Source organism: Pristiophorus japonicus, chromosome 2, assembly GCF_044704955.1.
Source record: "Pristiophorus japonicus isolate sPriJap1 chromosome 2, sPriJap1.hap1, whole genome shotgun sequence".
Lineage (NCBI taxonomy): Eukaryota > Metazoa > Chordata > Chondrichthyes > Pristiophoridae > Pristiophorus > Pristiophorus japonicus.
The window spans coordinates 368,800,224-368,820,002 of record NC_091978.1 but is presented as its reverse complement, the minus strand read 5'-3'; the positions used below and the strand labels follow the sequence as shown (position 1 = coordinate 368,820,002).

General features: G+C 47.5%; 1 protein-coding gene across 1 annotated transcript in view; it reads right to left on the bottom strand.

The window, feature by feature from the left end:
* Positions 1–19,779, bottom strand: part of metap1 (methionyl aminopeptidase 1) — a 44,155-nt gene that overhangs the window by 13,658 nt on the left and 10,718 nt on the right. Inside the window, exons 3-7 of the mRNA XM_070862539.1 lie at positions 19,367–19,473; positions 16,994–17,054; positions 14,855–14,946; positions 3,297–3,380; positions 1,681–1,819 (exon numbers count right to left, since the gene is read on the bottom strand). Of these exons, the coding sequence (XP_070718640.1) occupies positions 1,681–1,819; positions 3,297–3,380; positions 14,855–14,946; positions 16,994–17,054; positions 19,367–19,473 (483 nt within the window). The remainder of the gene's footprint in view (positions 1–1,680; positions 1,820–3,296; positions 3,381–14,854; positions 14,947–16,993; positions 17,055–19,366; positions 19,474–19,779) is intronic.

Below are 19,779 nucleotides of genomic sequence, written 5' to 3'. Positions count from 1 at the left end.
ACAAAATAAAGAACACAGCACCTCCCCTACATAGTGGATCATCTTACTTGACGTAAATAAGATGTTTTTCTAACTGTTCCTCCAGCATTTCCGATTTTGATCCCCAACTGAAACTTTTGCAGTTCTTAATTTAAAAGCCTTCTCCTTTTCACTACTTATGTCTCCCTTCACAGAAAGAGTTGGTTCAAAGGTTTTCCAAAGTAACAGGCATGAGGTGTTCTCCCATTGCCCAGCTGAGCTAACAAATTGCTCGTTTACTCTGGTGGACTTCCATTTAGCATTTTAGCACCGTTCATCCAAGTGCTTTTTAAAAAAATAAACTGGGCACAGTAACAGTGCTGCACACCGATGATTCTCTCCCTCCACCAAAACCAGATCTTCTGGCTGGAGTAAGCGAGACCCGAAATGTGCTATAGTTTCATGACGCACAGGTGATGTGCTCATTTTGATCAGAAGCGATCACTTTTGGTAAAAACACCTTTGATTGTTATGAATAGGATCAAGGGCCTGTGTACGTAAACTAAGCAGGCACTTCAGCAGCAGTACTGAGGGAGTGCTGCACTGCTGGAGGTGCTGTCCTTCAGATGAGATGTTAAACCAAGGCCCCAATTGCACACGGTTCAAGATTTTGTGGCACTATTGAGAAAGGAGCAGGTGCACTGCCTGGTGTTTTGGCCAATATCCTCCCGGCAAATCACCAAGGATAGAGGAATTGATCGCCCGCTCATTTTGGTGCTGCTTGAAGGGGATATTGGCCTGGTCGAGGACGCTCATGTTGGTGTGTCTGTTCTCCCAGGGAATTTGAAGGATCTTGCGGAGACAGCGTTGGTGGTATTTCTCCAGCGACTTGAGGTGTCTACTGTACATGGTCCATGTCTGAGCCATACAGGAGGGCGGGTATTGCTACAGCCCTGTAGACCATGAGCTTGGTGGCAGATTTGAGGGCCTGATCTTCGACACTATTTTCCTCAGGCGGCCGAAGGCTGCACTGGAGGCGATGTTGAATCTCGTCGTTAATGTCTGCTCTTGTTGATAAGGGGCTCCCGAGGTATGGGAAATGGTCCTCGTTGTCCAGGGCGCCATGGATCTTGATGACTGGGGGGGGGGGGGGGGGGCAGTGCTGTGCGACGAGGACAGGTTAGTAGAGGACCTTTGTCTTACGGATGTTAAGCGTAAGGCCCATGCTTTCATACGCCTCAGTAAATATGTCATGACAGGGACTGTGGTTCTTGTATTGGACTCATAATCATAGGCAAGCCCTCGAACTGTTCAGCCACCTAAAGACTCATTTTAAGAGTGGAAGCAAGTCTTCCTCGATTCCGAGGGACTGCCTGTGATGATGGTGATGATGTTTGAAGGACTGTGTGGTCAGAGCTCGCGCACAACAGCAACGACACAATTTAATTCGCTGCATATAAGACACTTTGAAACATTACTGCGAGATGGAACGAGACATTACGTAAATCTAAGCTTTCATTATCTCCCCACAAAGACTGCGCGTCAATGTTCCCTTGAAGGTGCGCGGCTGCGCAGGTGTCTGGGAAGTCCCGTTTGCGTTGTAAAAATTGCACGCGCGCAGAATTTGAATGGGCCGCGCAGCAATTTAAAGGGACTGTGCATGGCATTTTTTTTTGCCAGAGGAAATATTGCTCCGCGCTCCTTTATTTGCTGCATACTCACCATTAACGATATCGCCGTCCTGCAAGGGTCGTGCGTCTGGGATTCCATGGCAGATCACCTCATTTACTGAAGTACAGCATGATTTGGGAAAATTGTAATAATTGAGTGGTGATGGATAACAGTTTCTTGCTAAGCAGGCCTAAACAAATCGAAGAGATCGCCTGTTAGCGTTTCACAGTCAAAGTTTGATCAATCTGACTGCTGAAATATAACTTTAAATGCCAGGCTTCACACAACAAATAAGGACAGTTATCTCGTGTTTTAATCTTTCTTTATTCTTGTACTCAAGATGTTGGAAATGAATAACCCACTGCCACGGATAACGTAGCTTGGATAAATTCAACCTGTGATCGCCCATTTAGAACTGAGACGAGGGGGAATTTCTTCTCTGAGGGTCGTAAATCTATGAAATTCTCTGCCCCAGAGAGCTGTGGAGGCTGGGTCATTGAATATATTTAAGGTGGAGATAGACAGATTTTTGAACAATAAGGGACTCAAGGGTTATGGGGAGCGGGCAGGGAAGTGGAGCTGAGTCCATGATCGGATCAGCCTTGATCTTATTGAATGGCGGAGCAGGCTCGAGGGGCCAAATGGCCTACTCCTACTCCTATTTCTTATGTTCTTATGTAACAGACAACTGTGAAATTGACGTTGGTGCAAATGGCTAATGGTTAATATCCCTTTTTGGCCGAAATAAGCAAATTTTAAACATGGACTTTTTAAAGTGGTGGGGACCTGTGATTCAATATAAAGACAAATTATTAGTGGTATGACATTAACAAACTTCATCAAATCACTTAAGAAGTTAAAAAATAGGAGCAGGAGTAGGCCATTCGGCCCTACGAGACCAATCGCCATTTAATAATATTGCGACTGATCTTCTCCCTCAACTCCACTCTCCTGCCCTACCCCCATATCCCTTGATTCCCTTAATATCCAAAAATCTATCGATCTCTGTATTGAATATACTCAACGACTGAGCAACCACAGCCCTCTGGGGTCGAGAATTCCAAAGATTCACCACCCTCTGAGTGAAGAAATTCCTCCTCATCTTCGTCTTAAATGGCCGACCCCTTATTCTGAGATTGTGACCCCTGGTTCTAGACTCTCCAGCCTGGGGGAAAACAACCTCTCAGCATCTACCCTGTCAAGACCGCTTGCAGAATTCTGCTGCCATTCTACATCTGGGAAATTAGGGACAGGCAATAAATGCTGGCCTTGTCAATGACGCCCACATCCCATAAATGAACTAAAAAAAACACTTTCATGGAAAATATTCTGAGAGTTTGGGGACTGGGGGAGTTGGCAGGAAAGAGTGGAAGAAGAAGAATACAAGAAATCACAGTTTCCAGCTGTAAGTACACTTCTATCCTGCAGGTCAGTATGAAACTGGCCCTCAAGAATTGATCTAGGCTTCAATGGTAAGTTTTGTGTTAGAGGTAAAGAGCGAGATGAATAAGTCAAAGGTGAGGGTCAGTTCGCTCAATTTTGGTTTGGTTAGTTCCTCTTCATAATACACACACACACATTTTAAAATATATATATATATATTATATATATATAAAATATACACACACACATACACATATACACATAAATAAAATATAGCTCCATACCAGATGAACGGCATGATCAATCTCTTCAGTCGTGACCCCTGACCTCACCATCATTGAAGCAACATCTAGTACCTCCCGGGCAAGCTGCAAGACAATTGGAACAGTTTAAAATTAGACGGCGAATTCAAGCCTCAAAGGCATAGCATCCATAAATGTAGGTACAACAGTTTTGGTCTACACAACAACTTGTATTTATATAGCGCCCTTAACGTAGTGAAACGTCCCCAGGTGCTTCAGAGAATGACTCAAAGGAGGGAGGTGGAGAGGTTTAGGGTGGGATTTCCAGAACTTGGGGCCCAGGCCGCTGAAGGCACAGCCGCCAATGGTGGAGCGATGGAAATCGGGGATGCGCAAGCGGCCAGAATTGGAGAGGAGATATCTCGGAGGGTGGTAGGGCCGGAGGAAGTTAGAGAGATAGGGAGTTGGAGAGATCATAGAGCGATTTTAACACAAAGATGAAAATTTCAAAATTGAGGCGTTGTCAGAGCAGGAGCTAATGAAGGTCAGCGAGCACAAGGAGTGATGGGTGAGTGGGACTTGGTGCGAGTTAGGACATGGGGCAGCGAGCACAGGGGAGTGATGGGTGAGTGGGACTTGGTGCGAGTTAGGACACGGGGCAGCAAGCACAGTGGGGTGATGGGTGAGTGGGACTCGGTGCGAGTTAGGACACGGGTCTGCGAGCACAGGGGGTGATGGGTGAGCGGGACTTGGTGCGAGTTAGGACATGGGGCAGCGAGCACAGGGGAGTGATGGGTGAGTGGGACTTGGTGCGAGTTAGGACACGGGGCAGGGTGCACAGGGGGTGATGGGTGAGTGGGACTTGGTGCGAGTTAGGACACGGGGCAGCGAGCACAGGGGGTGATGGGTGAGCGGGAATTGGTGAGAGTTAGGACACGGGGGTGATGGGTGAGCGGGACTCAGTGCGAGTTAGGACACGGGCAGCAGAGTTTCGGATGAGCTCAAGTTTAACGGAGCTTCCAAAGTAGCATGTCAGAAGTGATGACAAAAGATACACTTGATGTAATATTGGGTCTGAAATCGCACGAGGTGTGCAGGGGCCCGTGCAGGGGCAAGTTCCGGGTTTAGGTTTGCGAAACCCGGCACTTGCAATCCGTCAAAAATTCTTTTGACCGATTCACCACATCCGAAGCTAAAGGGCCTCCGCGGGCGGAGAGTTAGGCTATTTGCCCAGCGAATGTCCTTCAAATTCTTACGACTGATAAAAGCAGACGTACGGCCCGCTGTTATCAGCGTAAGACTTTTAAAGTGCAGACAAATACTTAAAAAAAATGTTAATATTAAAAATCCTGTTAAATACGGCAAGTCTATTGTTAGACTCTTTAAAATATGTAAATTTATTATCTAAAACAAAAATTTAATTTTTTGAATAATTAAATAAATTCAACTTTTATTAATTTGAAATAGGTGATGTTTCTTTTTAAAGATATTTTTAGTGTTTCTGTGTTTTGGAGAGATCCCCATTCATACTTATAAGCTCCGTCTATACGGAATCATCATAAGTCTGTGGAATTTGCTGCCTCAGAGTGCTGTGGAAGTTGGGACATTGAATAAATTTAAGACAGAGATAGACAGTTTCTTAACCGATGGAATAAGGGGTTATGGGGAGCGGGCGGGGAAGTGGAGCTGAGTGCATGATCGGATCAGCCATGATCGTATTAAATGGTGGAGCAGGCTCGAGGGGCCGTATGGCCTACTCCTACTTCTTATGTTCTCATGTTTGTGTAAGTTATGAATGGGGATCCCCCTACTCTGATAGGTTGGCTGGTCCATGTGATCCCAATGATGCATACAAAACCCATACGCTCCTGGGATACGTGGGCCCCCAAGGCGGCCTTTGCGTAGAACCCCAGAACTGCAAGTCTCCGAACTTCCGGGACCACTAGGTACTCTCGTAGAATTTCTGGGCCCATTGTTACTCGTGTTTAATGTATTCTGGAGGATGCAGTGGCATTGCTCACGAAAAGTCAGGACAAAGCAAATTTCATTCCGTGAGTTTGTGATGCGAGGGATATGATGCTCTGCAACAGCTGGATCGCCATCTTGTGGTACAAGTGTGCAGCTGCAGGTGTGAGGGCAGAACCGATCTGTACATAAAGAATATAAGAAATAGGAGCAGGAGTCGGCCATTCGGCCCCTCAAGCCTGCTCCGCCATTCAATAAGATCGTGGCTTATCTGATCATGGACTCAGCTCCACTTCCCTGCCCACTCCCCGTAACCCTTCACTCCCTTATCGTTCAAAAATCTGTCTATCAACGACATCTCGCTCACGGCCGACCCCGAGCCTGCCCACAAAAGTACGACTATCTGCAGGCACTGCTCTTTCCTGGTGCATATTTTTCATTCCCCCCCGTTCCCCTCCCCTCTCCTTCCTAGTTAGTGTGATACCGGCTCCGAATAGTGCGATGTCATTATTACACTGGAAATTAGATTTGCAACGTCCTGGTAAAATCGGCTCAGTTTTCACAGTTCTGTCTCACGTTAACTGTGGCATCGACAATCCTGCCCATTGCTGCTGTAAACCACTTTAAATTTTAGTGTCAATTGTAAAACGAGATCGACTTGTGCACCACATCACATCACGAAGCCTGTTCAGATTTGCTTTGCTGGTCGGGAGCGTATTTATCCTTATCCCCCTCCCAATCCCCTTGAATTTAATCAATGACAGCATCAATGCCCTTCCCTTGTCCCTACTGGACCATAAAAAGCAGGTTGCAAACCCAGCCTGGACGTTTCGCAGCAAGCTCGACTGCAACAACAAAGGTGCAGCCAGCCGGCTGATGCAACCCTCCCTGCCGCTGGTGTGTGTTTTTTTTCCTTTCAGGACTCTGCGTCTTTAGAAATTGCAGCAGCGACAAAAGATGTTTGCAGAGAGAGAGAGAGAGAGAGAGAGACAGCAGAGAGAGAGCGACAGAGAGAGAGAGAGAGAGAGAGACAGAGAGCGACAGAGAGAGAGAGAGACAGAGAGACAGAGAGAGAGAGAGAGAGAGAGAGACAGAGAGACAGAGACAGACAGAGAGCGAGAGCGAGAGAGCGAGAGACAGAGGAGAGAGACAGAGACAGACCAGACAGACAGAGACAGAGAGAGACAAACCAGACAGAGAAAGACAGACAGACCAGACAGAGACAGACCGTTTTATACATTCATGCTGGCCGTGCCAGTAACCCGCTCTGATTTCCCACTGCAGCACAAGGACTGTGATGGTCTGTGGTCACAGCGGTGCAATAACTGCTCGCTGTGTCTTGCTGGCTTACTGTCCTCACCCTCCCTCCCTGTCGCCTGACCCTTGAACTGCATCAGTAGTGCTTGAGCTAATTGACAATACAAAGACACATTTTCACCTCTGCCTTGTGTGGTGTGGGGAGGAGGGGGGGGGGGGGAAGAGGGATGGGTAGAGAGCTGCGTTTGCTCGTAACGTGAGAGTCGCTCGTCTCATTTAGTTGGCATTTAACACTTTCATCCCCCTGATGCTGGGGCAGAACTGCCCGATTTCACGGATTGAAGGTGCGAGATTGAGAATGTACTGGAAGCATTATTGTACCTTTACCCAGGAGTGCAGGCTTGAGTTTGTTTCCCAGTTGTAATAGTTATTATTATTTTTTTTAAATGTGCTTTAGAATTTATTTGCTTTTTCAAAAAGACTTGCAGCGGCGAGTAAACGGTTAAGCATGTTACGGTTCTGCGATAAGCCTCATCACTTGGTGCGTTGTGCCGCCTGACTTGCAACAGACAAATCAGAAGGATCAGGCAGAGCAATATAGAGTTACATCGAGAAACAGGCCACTGGGCCCCACCGCTCCGTGCCGGGGTTTGTGCCCCACCGCTCCGTGCCGGGGTTTGTGCCCCACCGCTCCGTGCCGGGGTTTGTGCCCCACCGCTCCGTGCCGGGGTTTGTGCCCCACCGCTCCGTGCCGGGGTTTGTGCCCCACCGCTCCGTGCCGGGGTTTGTGCCCCACCGCTCCGTGCCGGGGTTTGTGCCCCACCGCTCCGTGCCGGGGTTTGTGCTCCACACCAGCCCCCTCCCACCCCATCACCATATCCTTCTATTCCTTTCTCCCTCATGTGTTTATCCAGCTTCCCCTTAAATACATCAAATATATAATTACTGGTCATAAATATAAACGCAATGCTACAATTTTAAAGGGGTTTTGCAGGCACTGAAAGACCTGGGGGTTTCGGTGTACAGAAATCTGTGACGGTGGCAGGGCAAGTTAATGAGCTGTAAAACATACAGGATCCTGGGCTTTTATTTATTTATTGGTTCATGGGATGTGGGCGTTGCTGGCAAGGCCGGCATTTATTGCCCATCCCTAATTGCCCCTTGAGAAGGTGGTGGTGAGCCGCCTTCTTGAACCGCTGCAGTCCGTGTGGTGAAGGTGCTCCCCCAGTGCTGACTTTGTCGTAGCGGTTTGGGACGACTGAGTGTCTCGCTGGGCCATTTCAGAGGGCAGTGAATAGTCAACCACATTGCTGTGGGTCTGGAGTCACGTATCGGCCAGACCAGGTGAGGGCGGCAGATTTCCTTCCCTGAAGGAGATTGGTGAACCAGATGGGTTTTTACGACAATCTGATAGTTTCGTGGTCACCATTACTGACACTCGTTTTTTAATCCAAATTTATTTAATGAACTGAATTTAAATTTCCCCCAGCTACCGTGGAGGGATGTGAACTATTGTCAGACAGGAAGCAGAGGGTAGGAATAAACGGGTCCTTTTCAGAATGGCAGGCAGTGACTAGTGGGGTACCGCAAGGTTCAGTGCTGGGACCCCAGCTATTTACAATATACATTAATGATTTAGACAAAGGAATTGAGTGTAATATCTCCAAGTTTGCAGATGACACTAAGCTGGGTGGCAGTATGAGCTGCGAGGAGGACGCTAAGAAGTTGCAGGGTGATTTGGACAGGTTAGGTGAGTGGGTAAATGCATGGCAGAGACAGTATAATGTGGATAAATGTGAGGTTATCCACTTTGGTGGCAAAAACAGGAAGAAGACTGATTCTTATCTGAATGGTGACAGATTGGTAAAGGGAGAGGTGCAACGGGACCTAGGCGTCATGGTACATCAGTCACTGAAGATTGGCACACAGGTGCAGCAGGCAGTAAAGAAAGCAAATGGCATGTTGGCCTTCATAGCGAGAGGATTTGAGTATAGGAACAGGGAGGTCTTACTGCAGTTGTACAGGGCCTTAGTGAGGCCTCACCTGGAATATTGTGTTCAGTTTTGGTCTCCTAATCTGAGGAAGGACATCCTTGCTATTGAGGGAGTGCAGCGAAGGTTCACCAGACTGATTCCCGGGAAGACAGGACTGACATATGAAGAAAGACTGGATCGACTAGGCTTGTATTCAATGGAATTTAAAAGAATGAGAGGGAATCTCATAGAAACATATAAAATTCGGACGGGATTGGACAGGTTAGATGCAGGAAGAATGTTCCCGATGTTGGGGAAGTCCAGAACCAGGGGTCACAGTCCAAGGATAAGGGGTAAACCATTTAGGACCGAGATGAGGAGAAACTTCTTCACTCAGAATTGTGACCCTGTGGAATTCTCTACCACAGAAAGTTGTTGAGACCAGTTTGTTAAATATATTTAAAAGGGAGTTAGATGTGGCCCTCACAGCTAAAGGGATCAAGGGGTATGGAGAGAAAGCAGGAATGGGGTACTGAAATGCATGATCAGCCATGATCATATTGAATGGTGGTGCAGACTTGAAGGGCCGAATGGCCTACTCCTGCACCTATTTTCGATGTTTCTATGCTTCTATGTCTCCGGATCATTAGCCCAGACCCCTGGATTACTGGTCCAGTAACAGAATCACTATGTTACCTTAATGGAGGCATAGAGTATAAAAGCTAGGAAGTTATGCTAAACCTTCATAAATCGCTGGTTAGGCCCCAGCTGGAGTATTGTGTCCAATTCTGGGCTCCACACTTTAGGAAGGATGTCCAGGCCTGGGAGAGGGGGCGGAGGAGATTGACCCAAATGGTCCCGGGGATGAGGGATTTCGGTTATGTGGAGAGGCTGGAGAAGCTGGGATTGTTCTCCTTAGAACAGAGAAGGTTAAGAGGAGATTTGACACAGGCATTCAAAATGATGAGGGGTAAATAAGGAGGAACTGTTTCCAGGGGCAGGAGGTTCGGTAACCAGAGGGACACAGAGTTAGGAAAATTGGCAAAAAAAAATCAGAGGGGAGAGGAGGAAAATGTATTTTTTACGCAGCGAGTTGTTGTGATCGGGAACGCGCTGCCTGAAAGGGCGGTGGGAGCAGACTCAATAGTGACTTTCAAACGGGGAGTTGGGTAAATACTGGAAGGGGAGGAATGTGCCGGGCTGTGGGGAAAGAGCGGGGTGAGTGGGACTGATTGGATCGCTCTGTCACAGGCACGGTGGGCCCAATGGCCTCCTCCTGTGCCGTATGTGATTCTATGAAATCGATGGCAGCATTTTCTGCTGCCCAGACCATCCTATCTGGCCTCCTTGGATTATATCTCAGTGTGGTTCTGGCCCACTTTCTGTGGCAGTAACAGTTTGATTTCAGTTCTTCAGCAAAGCGTTCAATGTTTAGATTTCTCTCCCTCCCCCACTTCCCCACCCCACCCAAAAAGATTTTTTTTTTCTTCAAGCAGTAAAAAGTCCCAAATTAAGCTAAAAACAGAACATGGCCCTTCCTTTCGCTATTCCGTGCCTTTTGGTTGTGACTCCGAGCCAAAGAGAAGTCGTGATGAAAGGACGCGTTTCATTACCTTCCCCGTTAAAAGGGCAGCAGGTCACGATTCCATTATAGTGCATGTGCCTACATGGGAGTGTGACGCACCCTTTAATCCTCCGTCCTCCCATCGCCCGAATTTTGTCACACTGAGCTTTACCACCATTTAATGCTGCACTGATGATTGAATTGGTGGCTTTTCGAGGTCAAACTTTTGTTGGACACTAGGGGCCTCGATCCAATCTATATGTAAATGCTCGTCCAGTGGGTATTTTTCTTCAAAGTACTGGGTATCCTGTTTATTTAGGAAAAGTGTAAGAATCGTAGGAACAGGAGGAGGCCATTCAGCCCATCGAGACTGTTCCCGCCATTTAATCATTCTATGGCTGATCTGCATCTTAACTCCATCTACCCGACCCGCCTTGGTTCTGTAACCCGCAATACCCTTACCCAACAACAATCTGATCAATCTGAGTGTTAACATTTCCAATTGCCCCCCTCCCCCAGTCTGAACAGCGTTTTGTGGGGGAGAGTTCCAGATTCCCAGCACCCTTTGTGTGAAGAAGTGCTCCCTGACATCACCCTGAACGGCCTGGCTCTAATTTTAAGGTGACGTCCCCTTGTTCTGGACTCCCCCCACCAGGAGGAATAGTTTCTCTCGATCGACACCATCAACTCCTTTAATCATCGTAAACACCTCGATTAAATCGCCCCTTAATCTTCCACACTCGAGGGAACACAGCCCAGTCTGTGCCACCTGTCCTCGGGATTTAACCCTTTGCATCATCATCATAGGCGGTCCCTCGAACGAGGATGACTTGCTTCCACATGAGTTCACAGATGTTTCAATGAAGGACCCGAACTACATCCTGAAGGGTGCAAGATGCCTGTGCGTGGATTTTTTTAACGTGGGGTGGCCGTTGCACACCAGCCACCACACGGGTTGACAGAGCTAGGTCTTGGTCCAATGGCAAGGGCTAACCAGGACGACTGGAGACCTGCTCTGCTGCACGGACCTAGTGAGCACACATATCGCAGTGTGGGCTGGGCCCGTGCTACCCCTGGGCCCTCGGCTCTTCTGGGCCCCGTACCCTCAGTTGCCGCACCTCCCCATGATCTCGCCGCTCCTCTGCCACAAACATTCGCCGCACCTCCGTCATGATCTCTCGCTGCTCCCTTTGAGCCCCCGGGTATCATTCTGGTGAATCTGCTCTGCCCCCCCCTCCCCCGATATATCCTCCCTGAGGAGCGGAGCCCAGGACTGGGCGCAGTGACTCCGGGCGGGGTCTGACCAGAGTTTCAGCCTCCGATAATTAGGCTGACACTATGATTGGTTCAGCAGTGATACCACCACAACACTCTGCCTATTTTGATAAAGGAGAGTTGGACTTTAAAGGAAAGTTCGAGGGAAGTCTTGTATTTTTGGAACTTTCCCCTTGTTAAGTGGCATTTCTTGAGCGTTCCAGAATCCCACCCCCGTGTGTGTGAAGAAGTGCTTCCTCACATCACCCCTGAACGACCTGGCTCGAAGTTTAAGGTCACGTCCCCTTGTTCTGGAGGTCTCAATGTAGTGAGCATGTCTTGTGCCTGTTCAGTGCCATTGCAAGTTCAGCATTGGCATCGGGACCATATAAGGAGATAGTCCCACATTACAACGGTGACCACACTCCAGGGGCGCTTCATTGGCTGTGGAGCGCTTTGAGACGTCTGGTGGTCTCGATAGGCGCTATATATAGGCAGCGAAGAGTGACGTCATCAAGGTCCAGGTCGGTGATTGGAGCGTGGGCAGGTACAGCAGGAGCGGCGAGGTCGGGGCGAAGGAGCGGCGAGAGATTGTAGAGGGACGTGATCGAGGCCCAGGAGAGGCGCGAGTTCGGGGCCCAGAAGAGGCGAGGACCCAGGGGCAGCACAGGCCCAGCCCACACTGCGATATGTGTGCGCACTAGGCCCGTGCAGCAGAGCTGATCTCCAGTTGTCTTGGTTAACCCTTGCCACTGGACCAAGACCGAGCTCTGTCAAGCCCATGTGGTGGTTGGTGTGCGACGGCCACCCCACGTTAAAACAATCCATGAACAGGCATCTTCCACCCTTCAGGATGTAGTTCAGGTCCTTCATTGAAACACCTGTGAACTCATCCTTTTTTGGCGTGGAAGCAAGTCATCCTCGTTTCGAGGGACCGCCTATGATGATGATGATATTCAATGACCCAACCTCCACAGAGAATTCCAAAGACTGTAAAGAGCAAAAACTGGCAGGCTGCCAGAGATAGTGGGAGAGAGAGCGAGTGAGAGTCAAGATAGCTCAACAATAAGTCATCATGCCCTCTTGAGCATCCCTAATTATAATCGCTCAACCATCAGTGGCCGTGCCTTCAGCTGCCTGGGCCCCAAGCTTTGGAACTCCCTCCCAAAACCTCTCTACCCCTCTTTCCTCCTTTAAGGCGCTCCTTAAAACCTACCTCTTTAGCCAAGCTTTTGGTCACCTGCTGTAAATTCTTATGTGGCTTGGTGTTAAATTTATCTGTTTTATCTTACAACACTGCTGCAAAGCGCCATGCGATGTTTTACTATGCTATAGAAATGAAAGTTGTTATTGTTTGTTGTTGAAAGATGTTTTAACGGGCATTCAGAACTACTAGCAAGGGTGCAAAGCAGGTCTACCCATTTCAGAGAGGAAAAAAAACACTCGGAAGAGTTGCATGAATCTTGTACATAAACTTAGAAAGCGAGAAAACGAAAAGGGCATTCCAAACTTTGATATCCGAGAGAAAGATTCAGGATGTTGGCTGGGTCGTGCAGCCGTGAGTCTGTCTGAATCGCGCTGCAGGAGGTATAGGTGTGTGAGGGAGGGGGGTGGGGGGTGGGGGGGAAGGGAGGGAGAAGTGCTGATTTGGATGAGCTAGAGATCAGTGTTGGGATCGCTACTGTTTCTAATCATGGCAATGATTTGGATTGAACTCAATCCAAATGAGCCAAATTCGCAGAGGCAGAGAGATTTAGAGAGGGAATTCCAGACCTTACGGTAGCTGAAGGCACGGCCGCCAATGGTGGAGCGATGAAAATCAGGGGTGCTCAAGAGGCCAGATTTTGAGGAGCGCAGAGATCTCAGTGGGTTGTGGGGCTGGAGGAGATAGGGAGGGGCGAGGGCCATGTAGGGATTTGAAAACAAGTAAAAGAATCTTAAAATCAAGACGTTGCTTGACTAGGAGCCAATGTAGGTCAGCGAGCACAGGGGTCATAGGTTAACGGGACTTGGTGCGAATTTGGTAATTTTTTGGTTTTGTTTCAAACTTTTAAGATTTCAGCATGTGGAGTTTTATTTCTCCCAATGTCTTGACTGTATTGTTCAGCTTATAGTTTTTTGATAGGGTTTCTTCTGCATCTTCCCCCGACCTAATTAATGGCCCGTGTTTTGCGGTATAAATAATAGAGTGTGCATCAGCGCTCGCCGTCATTGTGGAGTAAATCGGAAAGCAACCTTCGGAGTCCGCACACGCGCAGTTAAACACGGAAATCTGGAAGTTACTGTCCGATTTTCCCTGTTCCTCCACAAGCTTCGCTACACCAGTACTTCGCCCAAAGACTCAGCATTGAAACACACACAAAGATCATGAATTTGCTGTACTTACCCACTAAACACACCAGAAAAAGTTAGGGCCTCTGTACATGGTTTTACATTGAATTAAACATTCTAACTTACACTTTCTGGTTTAGACTCTGCGTGTCTCAGTGAGGATGCTTCAATCTGATTGGCTGAAGAGAGATGCCATTGCTTTCCCTGTTCACAGGTCCCAGGTCCCCTGTGGAGGGCGCCACACTGTTTCAGATGCTGGTTAACTGAAGTCGCTGTGCAAAAACCCACAAAACATCTGTGGGTAGCTGCAAGTCCAATGTTCACCAAGACCGCCTATTTCAATCTCCGTAATATCGCCCGGCTCCGCCTCTGCCTCGGGTCATCTGCTGCTGAAACCCTCATCCATGCCTTGTTATCCCAGACTTGACTACTCCCAACGTACTCCTGTCCGACCTCCCACATTCTAACCTCCGTAAACTTGAGGTCATCCAAAACTCTGCTGCCCACGTCCTAACTCGCACCGAGTCCCGTTCACCCATCACCCGTGCTCGCTAACCTACATTGGCTCCCAGTTAAGCAACGTCTCAATTTAAAAATTCTCATCCTTGTTTTCAAATCCCTCCATGGCCTCGCCCCTCCCTATCTCTGTAATCTCCCCCAGTCCTACAATCTGAGATCTCTGCGCTCCTCCAATTCTGGCCTCTCGAGCATCCCCCATTGGCGGACATGCTTTCAGCTGCCAAAGCCCTAAAGCTCTGGAATTCCCTCCCTAAACCTCTCTTTCCACCTTTAAGACGCTCCTTAAAACCTACCTCTTTGACCAAGCTTGTAATCATCTGCTCTAGTATCTCCTTATGCGGCTTGGTGTCAAACTTTGTTTGATATCGCTCCTGTGAAGTGCCTGAGCATGGTTTACTGCATTAAAGGGGCTATATACATGCAAGTTGTTCAGACAGACAAAGGTCCTCCACCAGCCTGTCTTCGCCGCACAGCACTGCCCCCCAGTCATCAAGATTCATAGAGGCTTATCTCACTCCAAACCACACACACTTACTGAGGAACAGCAGCGTTGCATTACTCAAGTAGTTCATTTAGAGTATTCCACAAAATGGTTGCTATATATTGATCTACATTGGGCTTTGGGAACTCAAAGGATTGCAGGGCTAAAAGAAACAATGCGATATACTGATTAAAAAAAAAATTCCTATACAAATTTACCAGAATCTTAAAAGAGGAGATGAAGCTCGATAACTCACTCTGCATACTACCCGCATTGCTTCAATGTCCTCTGGTGGCAGAATTTTGATCTGAGACGTTCCTTTTAAGGATTGCTCGGATTCGGAAACACCTTGAAAGACAAAATAAAACACAAATTAACACACAATTACAATAGATTCCCTCTAGTAATGCAAACATTGCCCAAATAGCGCCCTGGAGATTAAACTGGGTGGAAGGCTGCAACATAAGAAATAGGAGCAGGAGTAGGCCATACGGCCCCTCGAGCCTGCTCCGCCATTTTATACGGTCTTGGCTGATCCAATCGCGGACTCAGACCCACTTCCCCGCCTGCTCCCCATAACGCCTTATTCCCTTATCGGTTAAGAAACCGTCTATCCCGGTCCTAAATTTATTCAATGTCCCAGCTTCCACAGCTCTCTGAGGCAGCGAATTTGACAGATTTACAACCCTCAGAAAATAAATTTCTCCTCGTCTCAGTTTTAAATTCGCGGCCCCTTATTCTAAGATTATGCCCCCTAGTTCTAGTCTCCCCCATCGGTGGAAACATTCTCTCTGCATCCACCTTGTCAAGCCCCCTCTTAATCTTGTACGTTTCGATAAGATCACCTCTCATTCTTCTGAATTCCAAGGAAGAGAAGACAGACAAACTCACTCCAGCCCTGCTACTGCTATAGAACATGCAAACAAAGCAATGGGCTTCATTTCTCGAGCAATAGAATTGAAAAGCAGAGTGGTTATGTTAAACTTGTATTGAACCTTGGTTAGATCACACTTGGGAGCACAGTGCACAGTTCTGGTCTACATATTACAAAAGAGATAGACGCACTGGACAAGATGTAAAAAAGATTTACATGAATGCCAGAAGTGAGGGGTTAAACTGTCAGGAAAGACTGAACAGACTGGGGCTCTTTTAGAAAATGCTGTGGGGTGACCTGATAGAGATCTTTAAAATTATGAAGGGGGTTTGTTAGGGTAGGCGTAGAAAAGATGTTTCCACTTGTGGGGGAGACCAGAACTAGGGGCCATCAATACAAGATAGTCACTAATAAATCCAATAGGGAAATCAGGAGAAACTTCTTTGTGGAACTTGCTACCACAGGGAGTGGTTGAGGCGAATAGTATCGATGCATTTAAGGGAAAGCTGGATAAACACATGAGGGAGAAAGGAATAGAAGGATATGGTGATGGGGTGAGATGGAGAGGGGTGGGAGGGGGCTGGTGTGGAGCATAAACCCCGGCACGGAGCAGTTGGGCCGAATGGTTTGTTTCTGTGCTGTAAATTTTATGTAATACTTTGGCCAAGTTGTTACGAGGCACACAGGGCGCATTACCATCAATTTTCCCTTCCTGTCTGTGGCCTCGCTTCCAACGAGTATTGTACTGTGTGATACCCATCATCACTAGAATTCCGACTCCCACGTTGGATAAGCAGTGAGTCTGCCGATTGCGCCTAACTCGTTTTACACAGAAACTTGGACGAATGGTAAACCCAATCCTTGTGGGGACAAAAACTCTAACCGCAAGTACATTACACAGCATGCCACAAAACTCTGAATAATGGGTTGCAAGTGTTGAGCCAAGACAATGCATCAAGTTATATAAATACAGGATGAGTGTCCGAAACCCAGAGTTCCAAAATTCGGAATGTTCCGAAATCTAGACATTGCTCTAATCCGTGAGGGGTTGTCCAGAATCCGGAAAATATTCCGAAATCTGGACATTTTTTTTTAACCGATTACCGCTGCGAGTTGGGCCTAAGGAGAGTGAAAAACACCACACAAAAAATTCCAACAAAAAAAAAAATCACAAAACATTCACAAAACCCTTATCTGCTAAATCGCTGAAATAGAATAAAAAAACAAAATGTTTAACTTACCTTTTTTTGCAGGTCTTCAACGCAGTTTTTCCCAGCCGGACACCCCCCCCCCCCCCCCCGGAACCTCCGCCTCCCCACTCCGTAGCTCCGGACCCTCTGCTCCCGCCGCCGTCCTGGACCCTCAGTCCGAGCGTTTCCAGATGCGGGACATCGGAAAGACATTCCTAAGTCTGGAAATACCCGAAATTCGGAACGGCCGCGGTCCCGAGGTTTCCGGATTTCGGACGCTCTACCTTTACTCATTTCTGCAAATGCCATTTGAAAGTGAACAGCAAGATACCTAATGGATGATCAGCATAGTCAGGCCACTGGATATAACTCGGCACTGGTCTCATGGAAGTCTATGGAGAAAAAAAATGCAAAACATTAGTTGAAATTCTTCTAATTTCGGATAGGGGTACGGTAGCATAGTGGTTATAGTGTCAGTGATTCAGTGGGTAGCACACTCGCTTCTGAATCAGGTGGGTTCAAGTCCCACTCCAGGGATTCAAGCACATAAATCCAGACTGACACTCCAGTGCCGTACAGAGGGAGGAGTGCACTATCGGAGGTGCCGTCTTTCGGATGAGACGTTAAACCGAGGCCCTGTCTGCTCTCTCAGGTGGATGTAAAAGATCCCGTGGCACTATTTCGAAGAAAAGCAGGGCAGTTATCCCTGGAGTCCTGGCCAATATTTAACCCTCAAGCAACATAACAAACACAGATTATCTGGTCATTATCACATTGCTGTTTGTGGGAGCTTCTGTGTGCAAATTGGCTGCCGCGTTTCCTACGTTACAACAGTGACTACACTCAAAAAGTACTTCATTGGCTGTAAAGCACTTTGGGATATCCGGTGCTATATAAATGCAAGATTTCTTATGTTACTGGGCTAGTAATCCAGATGCCGGGACTAATGAGCCGAAAACGCGAGTTCAGATCCCATCACTGGGGAATTTAAATTAAGTTAATTAAATAAACCTGGAATTAAAAAGCTAATGTCAGTAATACAGGTTGAACCTCTCTGATCCGGCACCCTCGGGACCGGACCGGTGTCGAAACAGAGAATTTTCTGAACTACGGGAGGTCAGTGCTGGTGATAAGCTGAGTGAGTGAGGGAGAGACAGAGAATGTTGCTGATTTCTCTGTCTGTCGCAGATCTGACGCCCCTTCACTGCACCGTCACGTCCCACAATTCCACAAGGAGGAAGCAAGAGATGCTGAGCATCACGGGAGCGCTCAACAGCGAGCTCCAAGCCCGGGCTCAGGACAGCGGCAGCTCCGCAAACTAATGCCAAACCACAGATGTATCCGGACCAGCGTGTCCCGGACCAGAGAGGTTCAACTTGTAGTGACGAACGTAAGAAATAGGAGCAGGAGTAGGCCACCTGGCCCTTCGAGCCTGCTCTGCCTTTTAATACGATCATGGCTGATCTGATCATGGACTCAGCTCCACTTCCCTGCCCGCTCCCCATAACCCTTTACTCCCTTATCGCTAAAAAATCTATCTATCTCCGCCTTAAATTTATTCAATGACCCAGCCTCCACAGCTCTCTGGAGCAGAGAATTCCAGATTTACAACCCTCCGAGAGAAGAAGTTCCTCTTCATCTCAGTTTTAAATGGGCGGCCCCATATTCTGAGACTATGTCCCCTACTTTTAGTTTCCTCTATGAGTGGAAATATCCTCTCTGCATCCACCTTGTCGAGCCCCCTTATTATCTTATATGTTTCAATACGATCACCTCTCATTTTTCTGAACTCGTGTGTATAGGCCCAACCTACTCAACCTATCCTCATAAGTCAACCTCCTTCTCTCCGGAATCAACGTAGTGAACTTTCCCCAAACAGCCTCCAATGCAAATATATCCTTCCTTAAATACGGAGACCAAAACTGTACTCAGTACTCCAGGTGTGGCCTCACCAATACCCTGTAGAGTTGTAGCAGGACTTCCCTGCTTTTATACTCCATCCCCCTTGCAATAAAGGCCAACATTCCATTTGCCTTCCTGATTACTTGCTGTATCTGCATACTAACTTTGTGTGTTTTGTGCACAAGGACCCCCAGGGCCCTCTGTACTGCAGCATTTTGTAATCTCTCACCAGTTAATTAAAAATAATTTGCTTTTTTATTATTTCTGCCAAATTGCATGACCTCACACGTTCCCACATTGTACTCCATCTGCCAAATTTTTGCCCCCTCACTTAGCCTGACTATATCCCTTTGCAGATTCTTTGTGTCCTCCTCATAATTTGCTTTCCCACCCATCTTTGTATCATCAGCAAACTTGGCTACATTACACTCGGTCCCTTCAGCCATGTCATTAATATAGATTGTAAATAGTTGAGGCCGCAGCACCGATCCCTGCGGCACCCCACTAGTTACTGTTTGCCAACTGGAAAATGACCCATTTTCCTGACTCTCTGTTTACAACAGTGATTACACTTCCAAAGTACTTAAATGGCTCTAAAGTGCTTTGGGAAGTCCTGAAGCTGTGAAAAGCACCATATAAATGCAAGTCTGTCTTTCTTCTCTTTCACATCACATCCTGAAGTCTGACAAATTCGAAATAGGCAGTGCCTTGTGCGTTGTCATCCCCTTTAACCAGAAGAGCCACACACCTAGCCATCATTCTTTTCAGCTTTAAGTACGGATATAAACAGTATTAAACATACCAGCGGATAGTGCGGCCTGAGTTTACCCGTGTATCGATAGCCAGGCCAGGGATCTGTATTAATTTCATCTTTATCAGATTTGCAGGATTCTTTAGACTTTTCATTTTCTGCAGTGAAAAACAAATTCTAATTTAGTTCATTGACCTGCAACACAGTACTTCAGAAACGTTTCCAATGCCAGTTTTATTCATTAGTTCACTGTAGAAATCGCCTCATCTACAAGATCGCAATATTTAGGTAAGCACAATCATAGGCAGTCCCTCGGAATCGAGGAAGACTTGCTTCCACTCTTAACATGAGTACTTAGGTAGCTGAACAGTCCAATACGAGAGCCACAGTCCCGGTCACAGGTGGGACAGACAGTGGTTGAGGGAAAGGGAGGGTGGGACTGGTTTACCACACGCTCCTTCCGC